This window comes from Tachypleus tridentatus, chromosome 10 (assembly GCF_004210375.1).
Source record: "Tachypleus tridentatus isolate NWPU-2018 chromosome 10, ASM421037v1, whole genome shotgun sequence".
NCBI classification, from domain to species: domain Eukaryota; kingdom Metazoa; phylum Arthropoda; class Merostomata; order Xiphosura; family Limulidae; genus Tachypleus; species Tachypleus tridentatus.
In genome coordinates this window covers 157,371,571-157,388,855 of record NC_134834.1, presented here as the reverse complement: position 1 = coordinate 157,388,855, position 17,285 = coordinate 157,371,571, and the positions used below count along the sequence as shown (strand labels likewise).

Here is a 17,285-nt window from a genome sequence, read left to right as displayed (position 1 = left end):
CAGGTAACAGGTAGAGAGAACAAACAGTGATGGTATGACCCAAGGAAACACAGATAGCTACAGCCTCCAAGGGTGTGTCGAGTGGCAAAGACAAGGTGGGCACATGCTAATTAACCAACAGTGCCACCCCTCCATGCACTCATCCATCACACAGCCTGTCATTTTTGTACAAAGAAAGCCACTGACAGGCAAACTGGATGAAGAACCCTTCTCTTTATGACCACGTCTTTTTTCCTTACTGTCCTTACTCGAGGGAGGTCTATCAACCTCCATGGATCCTGCCCTGGGTCGATTGGGTAGGTCTTTGCTGTTGGAAGGAGATTCCAGTAACTGAGGACATGAATAAATGATCGTTTTGCATCTTGGGATGGGAAAAGATGTTTCCGAGGAAATGCCTGTTCCCAGAACCAAAGGAAGTGGATCTGGGGATTTGTTGGAATATATGTAAGGGACAGAGATGGGTGATGAAGTTGATTCATCAAATTTTTTAACCATGGAGGTCAAAAGACTTTTCATTTGTTCTGAGAACAATTTTTTTGGAGGCACAGAGAGATCTGTCTGCACTCCCATTGTAGTTATGGAATGAAGTACAGCAGCATATGTCCGAGATGAAGTGGTGGACAGCAACTTTTGAACCTCAGGATAAGTAATGTCATGAATCGTTTTCAAACACTGCACCTCTTTTTCTTCCAACCATTTAAGGCAAGAACGAAAGTAGGATGGGTGAGAGCCATTGCAACTAAATCCATTCCTTTAAATACAGATATTTGGGTTATGGCTGCTAAACTATTACATAAATTAAAAACACAAGTTAAAGGTTACAATATGGGCTTCACTAGCCTTTACATTAGAAAGAAAACAGCTTACACTAAACTTCATTGTCTTTAATTTTACATCACTGTTGAGCCTGAGTTAAGTTATATATAAGTTACACTAGTTAACTTATTCCATCTCTAAATCTGTCTGAGATATTACATGAATAATTTAAAAACACATAAATATGTTTAAAACAGGAACAATTAACTCTGAAATAAAAAAACATTGTATTTTTAACAGTTTTATAATGCAATATCAGAAGTATACTAATAATATAATCAAGAAGCCACAAGAAAGGTTTAATACAAGTAAACTTTTAGGCAATAAGTTCCACAGATGTTGAACATTTTAAACAACTAACCAGCATAGCCCATTGGACACTGTAAGCAAGCAACCTCTTCATCAGGGAGGATCACACAAGCTCCATTATTTGGACAGGGACAAGGTTGGCAGTCATCCTGGGTACCTTGTAAAGCATTTCCATAGTAACCAGTAGCACAACGTTCACAATTATCACCTGCAGTGTGGTGTTCACATATGCAGCGTCCTAGAACAGAAGAACCAATTTTTTTAATTAAGTAAACATTCATCTCGCACTTGACATGTACACATGAATAAACAAGATAATAAACTTTTGTTTGCATCTTATTTTTTCCATTTTATTCACAGCTTCAGTTAACAAAATGCAACATTTGCATACTATAAAGGTAAAACTTATAATACAAGGTCAAGTCCATGGGGTTAATGTTTTAGAATGTTTTAGCTTGGAAATGTTTTCACACATTAACATTAATATAAAAGTTAACACTGATATAAGAGTAACCATTTATCTACAAAACTAGTAACAATAGGATGAAAATATAACAGTCATACAGTGTGTGTGTGTGTGTGTGTGTGTGTGTGTGTGTGTGTGTGTAGAGAGAGAGAGACACACAGAATATTAAAAATATATTTATAAAAATGATAAACAAAACAGATAGAAAGTTCAAATATTATGAAATAGTTCTACCACTAGTGTATGAAAATAAAGTGCATCTCAATCATGCAATGAAACATCCAACCAATAAGACACCGGTATGGCAAGTATAACCATACTAGCAGTCTTACTACTGTCAGCAGTAGTATTGTGAATAAACCTATGATTCCAAAATCAGACATTTTACATTACAGACTTTTGTAAATCATGGTTTGGGCTTATGAAGACTAGTCCATGTAATAGATCAAAGTGAGCTTTCAGGTTTCAGTAGAATACAGAAATTAAAGTACAAAACAAAAGTACTATTAATAATGTAAGCAACTGAGGTGGAAAGTCTAAACTATTGAAAGAGATAATCAGTGATGTCGAGAAACCCACTTGTTGAGAAATTTATATGCAAAAACGGATTGTTTGGGTTAAGAAAATATTTTACATAGAAGAGTGAACAACGTTTCAACCTTCTTCGGTCATCGTCAGGTTCACAAAGAAAGAGGTAACTGACCGGAAGCTGACCACATGTTTGAAAGGGGTTGTGTAACTGAGTGTCGAAATGTAGAGGGCGGTATTAGATGTTTGAATATATAATTTTATTTATTTTATTATATTAATATAGGTATAAAGGCGTTCCTTTATATTGGTTTATTTTGGGTTTAAGTTGTATAAGTAAGGCTTCTTTAATTTTGCATTTGTTTATGTTTGCTTCTTTATTTAGTATTTGAGTGTTTTCTATGGTTATGTTGTGTTTATTTGACTTGCAGTGTTTGAAAACGTGTGAAGGTGACTTTTTATGTTCTTTGAATCTGGTTTCCATTTTTCTACTTGTTTCTCCAATATAGAAGTCGTGGCAGTTATCACATTGTATTTTGTAAATAATGTTGGTGTGGTGTTTGTCAGTGTAGTTTTTACATAGTGTAGATCTTAGTTTTGTGCCTGGTTTTTGAAGAAATTTGGTATTAACTGGAATGTCATATTTTGTTACTAGTTTTTGCCAAATGTTGGTTATTTGTTTGCTGATGTCAGGAATATATGGTATACAGCAGTATATGGTTACGTGATTTTTTGATTCGTGAGATATATTTACTTTAGTTGGTTGATTTTGCTTTCTGTCTAGGTGTGTGCGTATAATGTTTTCTACGGTTTATGGAGGAAACTTATTGATGTTGATGAAGTATTGTTTTATTTTGTCTAATTCATCATTAATTTTATCTGGTGAGCATAGTTTTATGGCTGTGTTTATTTGGTTTCTTAGTATGTTGAGTTTTTGTTTTGTTTCATGTGCTGAGTCCCAAGGAATGTATAGTCCAGTATGGGTGATTTTTCGGTGGATTTCTGCTTTGAATTGTGTGTCGGTTCTTGTAATTTTGAGGTTAAGAAATGATATTTGATTGCTTTCTTCCTGTTCACATGTGAAGTTAACGTTGGGATGTATAGAGTTAATGTGATTAAAAAAATTAAGTATGTGTTCTGTAGATTTGAATCCCACAACCGTGTCATCTACATATCTATACCAGTATAGTGGTGGATGTAATGCTGTGTTAATTGCTTGTGTTTCAACTTGTGTCATAAAAATATTGGCTGTTTTTTTTTATTGTTATAGTATTTTAGACCATTTATGACACACTGATAGCTGGTAGCCAATTGTAGTGTCTTACAAATGTATTTATGATTTGACTTGACTAACCTAGACAAGGAAATTTATACTAAATTTGGCTAAGCAAAGTTAGGCATTAGAAATATTTGCTGCATTGCAATATCCTCGTAGCGACATGCAATTATTCTAATAATTACAATTAATAATAGTGATTAAATAGTGCAGTGCTAATTTATACTAATTATGTATTCTGTAATTCTATCTTTAAAAGAGACACTTCACCATTCAGGATGGGTTTAATGAAATGCATTAAAAGCCCATGGTTGTGGGGCTAATTATGATCAACCACAAGAAATCTTGCCAGTGACCTTAAGTGCAGGTGAGAATGGTATCTTCAGATCAATCAGATACTCTAATATGCTAATGCATGAAGTAACCTCAATGAGTATAGCTGCTCAACAACCATTGCTTAAGAGAGATAACTGTATCCAAAGGCTAAAACAAACATCAAACCTAAAATAATAGAATGAAAATAGTGGGAGCATGGTGCTCTTTACAGATGAATTAAAATTAAAATTGGCAACAGCCTATAACAGTTTGTTTGACAAAAGCAAGAAGAAAGACATCATGATCAATACATGACATATAAACTGAAGCCTCTTAGGTGACCAGTAGGAGCATGGGCTGCATGTCAGCAAATGGCATTGGAGATCTACATAAAAATTTATGGTACTTTGATTGCTCACAGATACAACAAGATCTCTAATTATTACGTCATTTCCACAGGAACAAGAAAATGACCAAAAGCATACAACAAATGAGGTAAATTGATAACTGGTGGTAAAGTCAGACCACTGGAGCTGTTACAACCATGGCTTGATCCATACAAAGTCCTACTTTGAATACCATTAAGAATTTATGAGCTTTTATAGAAACAGTAAATATAAAATAGCAACCAGACAACTTGGTTGCAAAATAATGGGCAATACAGAACATTTCAAATAATATTTGCAGTAGCATACTGAGAGGCATTAAAAATGCAACAACTTACACACAGTTAAACAATTTTAATACACTTGGTTAAACATACTTTTTGAATGTACATATCATGAAATCATCATGTCTTTGCACTACACAATATTCAAATTTTATTAGAAACTGCACACAAATAGTTCATTCAGGATTTCAACATCAAGAACACTAATAACAGCCATGTCCTCTATTCGCTGCAAGAAGATTCAGGATCCTGCATGGCACAGATGTCACCAGATTGTCAATCTGCCTCTGGGGATGATGTCCCACTTAGCCAGAAGTGCTGCACGTAGTTCAGCGAGAGAGCTGGGGGTAGGATCCCAATGATGAATGCGCTGATCCAGAATGTCTCAGAGATGCTCAATTGGATTCATATCAGGCGAATATGGAGGCTAGTCCAGAACATTCACATTGTTCTCATTCAAACAATTTGTACACACCCTTGCCATATGCAAATGTGCACTGTCATGCATGAAGGTGCACACCAAAGTGTGCCCCAACCCTGGCTGGTGTCATCACTGTTATTGGCATCCCAACAGTCTGATCTCTGCTTTCTTGCATCAGCTGTGGCATCTTTCTTTGTGGTGAAATTAAACTTTTAAAACATGACACTTTATAGGTTGAAGGAACAGTGTGTACTGTATACAAACGTTTTTCTATACCCTCACATTATGTACAACAACAAGGGATGGGTAAGTTTTGACCAGTTTAAACACTGACATGTGATCATGCTGATTAAAATGATCTGAACTACTGAATTGCTTTCAGAAAATACACGTGATTAAATCCCAGGTGTGTTTGCACCATTATTGCTCGACCTGCATGAAACAACTCATTTTATTACATGTTGCATTTTTAATGCCACTCGGTATATATTAATACATTTAAGGTAGCATAAAACAAGGAGTACTGCTCTGTTTAAAGAAAATACAAAATATCAGTTTTGTATAATTTTTATACACTTGTGTTTTATATTTTCCACAATATTATATTGTGCATAAGACACATTTACTATTGAATTGCAAATACTCATTGTCTGTGACTCCTGTATGTGTATCACTAGTGTGCTTCATAATTATCTAATATTCTCTAAGTAAATTTTATGAATTTTTAATTATACTGCATAAAAGATGCTTTTAACAATAACATTTTGTCCCTTATCTTAATTCTGTAAAGTTCACACATTTGTTTCACCTGATTCTGAATCACAGTACTGAGCATGACCATTACAATTGCATGGGACACAACGAGCAAACTTGCCACCACCAGGTGGATCGTGTCGAAATCCTGGTCCACAGGACTCACAGAACTGGCCAACATAGCCATCAGGGCAGGTACACATCTCTATCCAAGCAGCTTCGAACCCAACTGGTGAACGATGAGCAGAGTCAAGCTGTACATTATCCAGAAATCCGGCACCTATTCAACAAATAAACAAACTAATTAATTACCATTAGCCAAAATCAAGTAATTTTTTTCAAATACTTAACTTATTGATCTATATTTTTCTATAATTCACATTTTTTTATTCTCATAAAACCATTGTCAATTTTCAATTTTTTTTTTTTTGAATAATGCTATCTCATACAAAAAAATGCATTACAAATGATTACAGAAGATTAAGCTTAATTTTTGTAAAAAAAAAAAGTGAAACCTTGTATATATATAATAACAAGTTCCCCTTTGTACTGAAGTAATATTTTTAATTTCTAGAACTATTAGTTTATTACCAACATCAAAACAGTTTTATTTATAAAGTGGTAATTCTTCAGACACAGAAGCATACCATAAAATTATTTAAATTAGAAAACAATTATATGTAAGATTACAGTAACAACAGTCTGGCTTAAATGTATATATCTATTTTCATTTAGATGTTAAAGGTGATAATTTCACTCATCCTTATCACAACTGTAAATAAACACTAAAATGTAACTTGATAATGATTATTAATGGTAAAAAGTAAGAATCCTCATTATGGTATAATCAATTAATGATACCATCTACTGAGTAGGTTCCTTTGATTTTGATAGCTGTTAAGTTTGACAAAATACTAATGAAGTCCAGAGCGCCTATCCGAGGGTTCCAGCCATAAATGGAGTGTTCATTAAGTCGAAATTTGTACTCTTGATTCTTAATATTTGGTAATGGATTTCCTTGGCCAAATATTGGTTGTGATATCATAAGCCCTGAACCTTCCAGGATGATATCTTCCACTGTTGCTTGAGGTACATTATCACCAATTCTCAGGGTAAAATGGAGAAATTGATTATACGAGCTTTTCTGATCACCCAAATACCGACCTGAAACAAAACAAAAAATGCATATATTTAATTTCAAAAATTCAAATATTTATAACTATTAGGGCAGAGTTGACTAGAAACAAGCTTAAAATAATTAATACTACAAAGAAACAAAAGCTAAAAATTGTGCAAATATCATTCTTTGTTTTTACCTGAAAAATTAAATTTTTCAATGTTAAAAGTTAAGATTAATAACAATCTATTAAACTAACCCTTTAAGTCATTGCATTATAGAAGATACAGTGATGATACTTTATAAATTTAAAGATAAAACTCATATTTGTGAATTTCAAAAGTATTTAAATAATTAACATTTGAATATGAAACATAGAACTGAAAAGCAAATGACTATTTTACCATTTTAGAATGCAAAAGTTGTTAATGTAGGTGATAACTCTGTATGTAATTGTTATCACAGCTCAACTTTTCCCAGTTTGTATTCCCTTTTCCAAGTTACATTCCTTTTGAGTATAGAAAATGTTTGATAAATATTCTGAATCATTAAGATTATAAAATAGACTATTTCTTCATTGCCCTTCATTGTGAAGGCCCAGCATAGCCAGGTGATTAAGGCACTCAACCCATAATCCACAGGATGCGGGTTTGAATCCTTGTCACACCAAACATGCTCACCCTTTCAGCCATGGAGACTTTATAATGTGATAGTCAATTCCACTATCCATTGGTAAAAGAGTAGCCCAAGAGTTGGCAGGGGTGGTAATGACTAGTTGCCTTCCCTCTAGTCTTACACTGCTAAATTAGGGATGGCTAGTGCAGATAGCTCTTGTGCAGTTTTGCATGTAATTCAAACCAAACCTTTCATCACGAAGTTTAAAATACAGAGTTCTTTATAATAAATTTTTTTCTTATTTTTGGTTGCTAACGTAATCAAGAAATATTTACAGGTTTTTGTATAATCCTTCAACAGTGAAGTACACTACACCAAAATAATTAACCTATTGTGTTTTACCATGTGCAGGAAAAACTGCATTACAACATAAGATGTTAAATTGTAAGGTTTATTCTCAAATTTATCTTTAACTTGTGTTTAAGTCTACTATTCACTTGAGTAATTGGTTTAGGTTTTAAGACATTTTTCTGAAAATACAGTACCTCTTACATCATCTACTAATTTACATGTCCAAGGTTAGCCATCAAATGGAATCAAGCATTCATGAAAAACATGAAAAAATAACCCATGTAATCAGTCAATTATGCTAGCTATCCTACAACATGCTTCACAATACAAGGAGGTGGATATGTAACAGTTAAAGTAAGTATGTTTATGATCTTCGTAAACCCAGTTTACTAAGAAGACACTAACCACATGCAGAACAACAGCATGAAATTTTAGAAAACAGCTTGAACATATATGAATAAAAATATATATTCTATATTAATTATAAAAGAGTAGATATGATGATATTAATGTCACCACATGACTGTTTTAAAGGTGACCTGTGTGCATGAGAATATTAATAAACTCCCTAAGGAATAGCATAATTACTGCATTGATAAGACATTTTTAAATAAATAATGATATATTCAAATCAGAAAAAATATGAAAGTCTTCCATGTTTCTATGCTCAAAAACAGCTTTTTCAGAAATAATAGTTTCCAATCAGCTGTTTAATAAAACAATGCTTACACCATTTATTTCTCTATCTTGAAGTCGTCTGTTGTACATGAAAGTGAATTAATTTTTTTTTACACTCAGATACAAGATCAGTTTATACGTTTTACCATACGTAACTGTGACAAATTAAGGACAATTTCTTAAATTTTAATTCCTGTGACAGCTATTTTTAAAACAAATAATTAAATTTCTTACTAGGAGCAGAAAAGTACACTGGATCTATCCCCGATGATTCCACTCCTATGTTCTGAATAATGGCATTATACTGAAAACCAACCTCTTCACCTGAATGAAGCTGAGCTTTCCAATTTTCTTTCCCTGAATAAATATTGTAAAAAACAAAAAAGGGGGCATGCAATCTTGACACTTCAACCATAAACTTTAGTTTGAAATATTTAGTTCAGTTGTTTCAGATAACATTTTAAAGTAATTACCAAAGATACAAAGGCATTATAAGGTTAAAAATAAAGACTTAAAAGGAATCAAATAATCTTAGTTCTATTCAGTAGTTCTGAGATATATATCAATAGAGGAAGACAACTAATGCATGCCAGTTCAAGTCGGTGAAACCAGAACTGGTATACCAAGTTATTTCTGGCCTATCTAATCTCTTAAATAACAGCAATAAAGTTAAATTGCCTTAATTAAAACTGCATTTTATAATAAAAAAAAAAAGAGGCACCTTTGGAAGCAGTCAAAGGTTAACTTCCTTATAATCTTTTTATGGGATAGTGTGCAGAACCTCTCCTTTTGAATAGAAGGACCCAAAAAATGGTTCAGAGATACTAATATCAGTTATGTACTCTGATTAAAAAAAAATTCTTGCTAATTACTTGCCAAGAGACTAAAATCTATTAAACAAAGCAAAGTATAATTAAAATCAAGTTTCCTTACCTCTAGTGAAAGTACTTTCAATAGAAATTTTTGAATAACCTGGGGCACTTCTACATACTGAAGAATGACCATAACAGAAACAGGTAAGACATCCAAATTCATTCTCTTCTTGCAAGCTGAAGAATCCAGGTTTACACCTGAATAAAGGATAATAAGGAAGCTTAATTTATGCATAAGTTGTGCTGTCTAAAACTTGTAATGACACATTACTAAACAATAACAGCTTTCAAGAAAACTTCTGTCAGTAAATATTAAGTTCTACTACAGCAACCCTGTTTCATATGCCAGTAAATAATATTTGTGATATAGTTCTTTCTTCATAAACAAATACTTTACTTTCTATTTTTATAACAGTAACAAACTGATGGCATTCACTTACAAAAAGCTGATGTATAGAACTTAATACACAACTTAAAAGACTCTCCAATAAAAAAAAATACAATTTTCTACCAATGTCATTAATCAGCACAGTAAGCACTTATTTTTCTATTTAAATCAAAACATGAGGTCCTTCAAATCCTAGTTAGAAAATTCTTAACAATTAAAGTTATTACAGTTTCCTAATGAATTCAATGAAATGCACAATTTTACCTGTCACAACGTTGTCCTTCCACATTCTCCTTACATTGACATATTCCTGATAAAGGGTCACAGGTTGGCTCATTGTTCACACTTCCAGCTAAATTACAACCACAAGGCCTGCAATAATTAATTCATAATTTGATTTTCTTTCCTAAATACAATACAATTAGAACGTCAGTAGTTTGTGTGCTGTTTTATGATTCTGAGGTAAAACAATACAACAATATTGATCCTCTAGCTTTATTGTTGACAATTTTCAATTAAATTTTAAGTAACGTTTCTATAAAACTTGTAATAAGGTGTTATGAAGTTCATCTGCCTTCCCTCTAGTTTAAGTACTTTCTTTCATGGATAAAAAGTAAAACTGGCAAAATAACACTCATCCATATTTCTAAATTATTAGATTCTAGATGATTTTTGACCTTCTACAGTTTAAAAATTAGCAGGGATCCATATCCTAAACAATTAATGCTTTTTTTAATTGCTGAAATTTGAAAAACGTTTTTCTAAGACTAAATATAGCATTTGCTTGTACTACAAAAACGTTTTTTTCATATTTTAATGAAAAAAACCCAAATGCTTTATGAGGGCTTGAAACCTTTATTTTACATTTTATAGAGCATTAGGATCAAAACACAAGGGCGAGTAAGTGTTTTCAAATACAACAGATTGATTTTTTTTACTGTTTCAGACCATTACAATAAGTATTGTTTGATATTTGAAAAAATGAGTCTTGTACTTCATTCTAATCTTACTTCTTATAAGACATTTCAACAAGCTGTGTAAACCTAATGATTTTCTAGTTGCATTATTTGCAATATCACTTTATTTTGTATTTCTGTTTTGTACAATGAAATACAAGTCAGATTATTCTCAAAATATAAAAATTAATAAGGAATTTATATACTGATCTTACCAACAACTTCATGTCTATTATGCTAGCATATGTGCCAAGCAAAAGATAAGCTGAAACAATTCTCAATTTAACTAAATAAACTGAACTGGCAGATAGATGAAACTAACACTACTAACACAGACCTGAAAGGAAAGATATTAATAATAAGTGTTATAAATCACAAAAAATACTGTACTCTCCACTTTTTATGTACATAAGTGTCTATAAAGAGAATTAATAAAAATGCTGATGTTTCTAAGAGTGTAAACATTGCTATGAACAATTGTTAATTCTGTTCGTAAAATACTCATGTCCTCACTAATATAACTCTCTTTTTAATTACACCAGTTTGATGATACTGTCCACATGACTGGAGCATAGTTTTTATGTACCAGTGATTTTGTTTTACACTGAACTTAGACATATGTTCTTCAAAAGTTAATCAGGTGTGTGGTACTACACATGTAGTATCTGTGTAAGAGTTCTTTAATAAAGTGTTTGACATATTATTGTTATATTCCTACCTGCATCCTTGAGGGCTGAAATCATAATAGTTGGATGCACAATTGTCACACTTTTCCCCATCTACCCCAGGTTTACATTGACAATGACCCTGCTGGTTGCACTGCAAACTACGTGAACCTAGAAAAGAATAATGATTTATAAAAAATAAAATGTTTATACTCTATACTGATCTGTGAAAAGTGAAATGAGAGAGAGAAAAGCTTAAGCCTTTACACGGACATAAATATTTAATGCAAACACCTTAAAGCTGTGAGACACGACATACTTTACAAAAGGGTAACACACAAGGAACATTGCCAATACAACTCAAGTTTATGAGCAGATACACATTCATAGGTTAGTATACATGAATAAAACGTACCTGTTGAATCACAGTTGCATGGTACGCATCTTCCATCATCTCGCTCATAAAAATTTTCTTTACACCTCTCACAATGTGGCCCATCAGTGTTGTCAGTGCACTCTATGCAATGTCCACCATGTCCCGTGCGTTCATAAAGCTGTCTGTCAAAGTAACACTTATTGGATTTGCCGTTGCAGTTACAGGCTAGAGAGAAAACAAATAATCAATGTAAACTTTAAAGTTACGAGACATTAAAATAGCTAAAACTGGCTCTAGAGTGATAAAAAAACGAACAACGATTTTACTTTTTCACGTTTTTATTAAAGTTTAACAGCACTTGTCTGTATGCATGAAAAATACAAACTGGAATTTTAATATGATGTTTATTTTAGCAGTTATAAAGAAAAGTAATTATCAAATAATAGTAAAAGGTATCTGTGTGGATACCAGTGAACATATACACATTTATGTTACTAAAGTGAAATCGTTCCCTCTGGTTTAGTATGATTAACGAATAGTTTAGTATTCGTTAAGTTTTTGTTGTTGTTACTATGTATATGTGGCTAATACAAGTCAAACCTTATAACAATGCTTATTAACAGGACCGAACTGAAAACTGTCCCAAAATTGCTGTAATTCTTTTGGAAAATGAACACTTGGTGAATGTAGTTTAGCAGGTACAAGCGTACTATTCAATAAATATACAACATGAAAAAAGAAAGATTCGAGCTTAAATTACGAAGTGTTTTTCGTAACATTTGGAAAATATATTATTCATACATTAACGTTAGAGATAGATAGTTATTTAGTGATAATCATCACCAATGTAATAATCCTCTTAAAATATAAAACGAAATTATTAACGAAAAAAAAATTAAAAGGTCAATGATCCTCCGATTTGCATTTCTTAAAAGTCTTACAAAGCTCGTTACTGCAAATCTCCTTTAATATAAGATATTCCGCATTTATTTATGCCTAGGATAGGGTAATTGCTTTATGTTAACTTCAAAAGTTAACTTGTGGTCTTAGGGCATTTGTTTTTTTTAGAATTAAGCACAAAGCTACATAATGGGCTATCTGTGCCCTGCCCACTACGGTTATCAAAGCCCGGTTTTTAGCGGTGAGAGACCGCAGACGCGCCGCTGTATCACTGGGAGGCTTTAGGGCGTTTAGTGAGCACGTGATAAAATGATTACATACGCAAGCGCTGTATAACAAAACGTACTAATAAGGAAACGACATCAGTGCAATTACATTAGGGTAAACTGTACTCTTCAACTCAGCTACTACTAAATCATGAGATTGCACTAACTAAATCCTTCCTGTCATTCCATGCCAAATCTAGAGCGAGTGAAACAATCAATCTTAGTTATACAAATGGTTCAATATCTCTAGAGAAAGAAAGAGCAAAAAAACCAAAAAACACGAACATCCAAGGTACAATGGAAAACACATAGCCCCAGGCTTTGGCGTGTTCTGTATAGTTCAAAAGGTATTCATATATCATTTATTACTTAAGGCTTAGCCCTAAAACGAAAGGAAAAAAAAGCACTTTTGACAAACTTCGTAATCTCACCTCGGTTACCTTCTTTTTTTTTAAGATTTAATTATTGACTATAGGTTTGTATTTTATTTCAATTTAAGAAATTAGTATTATACCGTGTTCAGTTCCGACCCAAATGTTTGTATACGTGACGGAAAAACAAATGGTGTATGAGAGAATATGCAGACATGAATTTTGAGTATATTAATGTCACAGTTTACGTGTACTGAAATTCATATATACGTGCGACATTCACAGCTCTTCTTATGGAATTTGTTAATCAAATTTTCAATTCAATTATTAATAAATAGATATTTTCAGTATAGTAATTTCTTTTAACACCTAACATACAACGTGAACTGTTCTGATTGGTTGAGTAATAACTTCAAGTGGCATGTGAGCTGTCCTGACTGTTTATTTGAAGTTAAGCACAAAGCTACACAATGGGCTCTCTGCTCACCATGAGAATCGAAACCCGGTTTCTAGAATTGTAAGTCCGCAGACATTCCGATGTGCCACTGGTGGGAGGGGCTGTTCTGACAGCCTGAGTAACAGCTTCAATGAGCTACTGACAGCTTAGTAGGCATGTAGAATTGTTCTGTCTGCTAAGTGACACCTGCAGTTAATTAGATCCACAGGTGATAAAATATTCAGAATGTTCATGTAACATCTTCAATTATAATGCCAACAGTTTATATTTGAATATTCATATTCACCTGACAAACATTGCAGTAAACGTCATTTTCTCAATTCATCCTACAATTTATAACTTATAACAAAGGTATGTACGATTTTGTGGAATTTCCACTAAAGACTTAAAGTTAAACAAGGTATCATAGTAACGATTGAGACGTGAAAAAAAAAAAAAAACAAACAGAACTAACATTTCTATAAACACACTTCAATGATTATCTTAAATTCCTTGGTAATAAATTGTATTAGTTCCTTTCGGAGTAACACAAAACTGAAAGTGAACTCGCTACACAGCAGATACCGGGTAAACGTGACACTTGAAGGTCGGTGAACGTACAATATACGTTGAAAGAAAGTATTTAAGCGTTCTGTAAGAGATCATAAGTTGGTGTACATAAGTGCATGCCGCTGGAATTTTTAATGTATTTCGTTGGTGTTATGATGTAAATGTTAAATTTGCTGTATTACTACTCCACATACCAAACATCTTATGCCTATAAACAAAGCTAAAATTACAATTACCAGTTGAGCTAAAACCCTCAGGTTCTGGGTTAAAACCTTCATCTGTTTCCGGTAACAATAAAAACAAGTGTAGTACTACAGTAAACACCCATAAGTGTTCAATAAAGTTAGTTACATAATGGTCCAAGTATACGATAGTCTTGACACGTGCTCTATTTTGAAACAACACATAGCCGTTCTCAAAGTACAATTATCATGGTACTTTATTCTTAATAGATTTTAAAATACTATATGCAGAACGGGCAACACACGTGAAATTCAAGTACACAAAAATAAACCTATATAATTTTATTAAACAGAAAACTATTTCAGAATTTTCACGTAAAACTACAGAATAAGTTAACTACGTATAGCAGTCCTTATTTTTGAACCGGTGGACGAGAGGTATGACAGACAGTCCAACAGCACCCACTGCTAACTTTTCGGCTATTCTTCTCTGACTAATTAGTAGGATCTGACAGTCTTAGGGCACCTACTGTTCCAAAGTAAGAAGCAAGATTTCCGGCAACGGTCTACGAACCGTATAATCTCGAATTCACAGTCCAAGCATGCCAACTACTAGACTAGTTAAATCGTATCTATCTTATTTACTTATTTATACGCACGTACATATAACATGAGCGCACAAATACTATTTGATGAGCATTTAACTAACTAAAATTTAAAGGGTTATACGATTTTTTTTGGAATGTCTATAAAAGTGTGAACCAAAATATATAACTTCAGTCACAGAAACGTATTTGTACCCTCATTTTTTCCATTATTACTGTAACCTTCTAATGCTATGTACGAACGCTGTTTACTTTTTGAATTACATTTTAAATCAAAATAAAAACACGTAACATTTGTGTGAGAAGAAGGTGCAAACTGGGAGCGCTTTGCTAGACATACAGAATATAACAGCAAAATTTACAGTTGATATGCAAGTGAAATATGTAAAATATTGGGTGTTACAACAACCTCCCAATCTACGCCTCTTCACAACTATATCAAGAGGTCGACTTAAAATGCTACGAAGAATTTGAAGCGATATACATTTCCTTCGCTCATATACACTTAAAAGTAGTGTAGCGGATTTACCGTTGTACACTTATTTTAGTGCCGTCGCTTGTTTCTGTGGTTTTCTTTTTTGCATGTGACGTATGTTCTTGGCTGTGTATTGCGCAAGTCCCGCTTGTTCTTTAGATTTGTAGAATGTTCTTAAAAGTGAGAATCAACAATATTTCTTTAAGAAAATGAGGTAGAATATTGTTGATGCGTCAAAAAACCGCGTGATTCCCATAAAAAGCGGCTAGCCGAGAGACGGAAGAGAATATTATTGATCAGCTATATTCAGTATCCTATAGGCCTCGGAAGCTGTAATTGTGATTAACGTATATTAATAGGAAAAGTACAGAATTTGAGCAGAAACGTTATAGATTTTGAACATTATAAACCGTTCAACTTCAGTGAATTACTTTGGACATTACTGTTTCCATGGAAACATTAAGTATCTTCTTCGATACGAAGTGAAATTTTAATCGGTGTGAGGCTAGCCAAGAAAGATGTCGTTAATTCAAGCGAGGTGTAACAATATCAACTCGGAACTAATTTGCTCTGCGTGGACTTGGGTCGTCGATAAAAATATTTAGTTCTAGACCCGATATAAGAATCAATATTGTCTGTTAGTTTGTAAAACTGTTGCATATAAACCATTACTTGTAATAACTGTTAGTTATAACAATTATTATAAACTATATTGTTTTTATGTTTGTATATTAAAATATATTTGTGTTAAAAAAGGAAATTGTGTGGATCAGTCTTGTTGGCAAATAACATAAATTTAATACATATTAACATTTAACTAACTAATAAGCTCAAATTCAAATTGCCAGTTATTTGACATAGTAATACAAAACGTACATAACGTAATAAATCGGAGGCTCGTCCAAAATAAATTATACCAAGTAATTATAGGAAACCTATTACAGTTAAAATATAAACTTTAAATTTCGGCCATCTAACACATAAAGCTAAGTTTGTAAGTGTTTGTTTGCACATTTCCACATTTCGTAATCAATCAGCCACCAAACCTGACACAATGATACAAGATGACATGAAGAAGGTCATGAGAAGGGGAGGGTGCAACCCCATCTAATTTCGGGGGAAAAATGACCAAATTAACACAACACAGTGAAACAGGATCACATGCGGAAGGTACTTAATTTCATATCAATAGCATTATTGAAAACAGTATGTCTTTCTTTTCAGTATTGGTACCTTTACGTATTTTATTTCACTTTCAATGTTTATTATGCTAAGAAACTAAAACAGTAGTCCAATTTCTTACAATTTGTTCCAAAGGAGTTTTTATTTCATTCGTCCAACGGACAGGTACGCTAGCAAGTTTCAAATAAAAGGGGGAAATCTAATGATATTGTTAGCGTGAGAGCATCAAACACTTCATAAAAAATGTATTACCATCCCAAAAAATGTTTTGCAAATCAGTTTCACGTGGTGTATATGTATGTATACATGGGCACTAAAAATGAAAATTAAGTTTTTGTCAGTGTTAAGAAAGGTGTATGAAATTCTCGCGTTACTATGAACATAAGTCACGATAGTGAACATGAAAATAGTTCTTCCCATGTAACACAGTTAATACTAATAACGGCTTCTCCCTAAAACGTTGCAAATTACAAGATTTTGCTGCAAACATGCGTTTTAATATTTTACATTATTTTTACACGTATTGTGTTTTTTATATATACTGTAAGGTATTATTGCATATGCATGTGTGTAACCAACGTTTTTAATATTTTCATGGACATGTCCAGAAACACTATCTAAAACATTTTGTCACATTACTTATATAAAACGAAGCATACTGAAGCAGAAGTTTCCCTGAAATTTCAGAAGAAAATTTGATAATTTATTTAACAATGTATTAGAAAA

General features: G+C 32.8%; 1 protein-coding gene across 2 annotated transcripts in view; it reads right to left on the bottom strand.

Annotated features, from left to right (window-relative positions):
* LOC143230731 (laminin subunit gamma-1-like) overlaps positions 1-17,285 on the bottom strand; it is a 96,328-nt gene that overhangs the window by 20,713 nt on the left and 58,330 nt on the right. For both annotated transcript variants that reach the window (XM_076464801.1, XM_076464802.1), the window contains 8 exons: positions 11,612-11,797; positions 11,250-11,367; positions 9,840-9,947; positions 9,249-9,385; positions 8,550-8,672; positions 6,416-6,718; positions 5,610-5,834; positions 1,178-1,363 (listed from right to left, as the gene is read on the bottom strand). In XM_076464801.1, the coding sequence (XP_076320916.1) occupies positions 1,178-1,363; positions 5,610-5,834; positions 6,416-6,718; positions 8,550-8,672; positions 9,249-9,385; positions 9,840-9,947; positions 11,250-11,367; positions 11,612-11,797 (1,386 nt within the window). The remainder of the gene's footprint in view (positions 1-1,177; positions 1,364-5,609; positions 5,835-6,415; positions 6,719-8,549; positions 8,673-9,248; positions 9,386-9,839; positions 9,948-11,249; positions 11,368-11,611; positions 11,798-17,285) is intronic.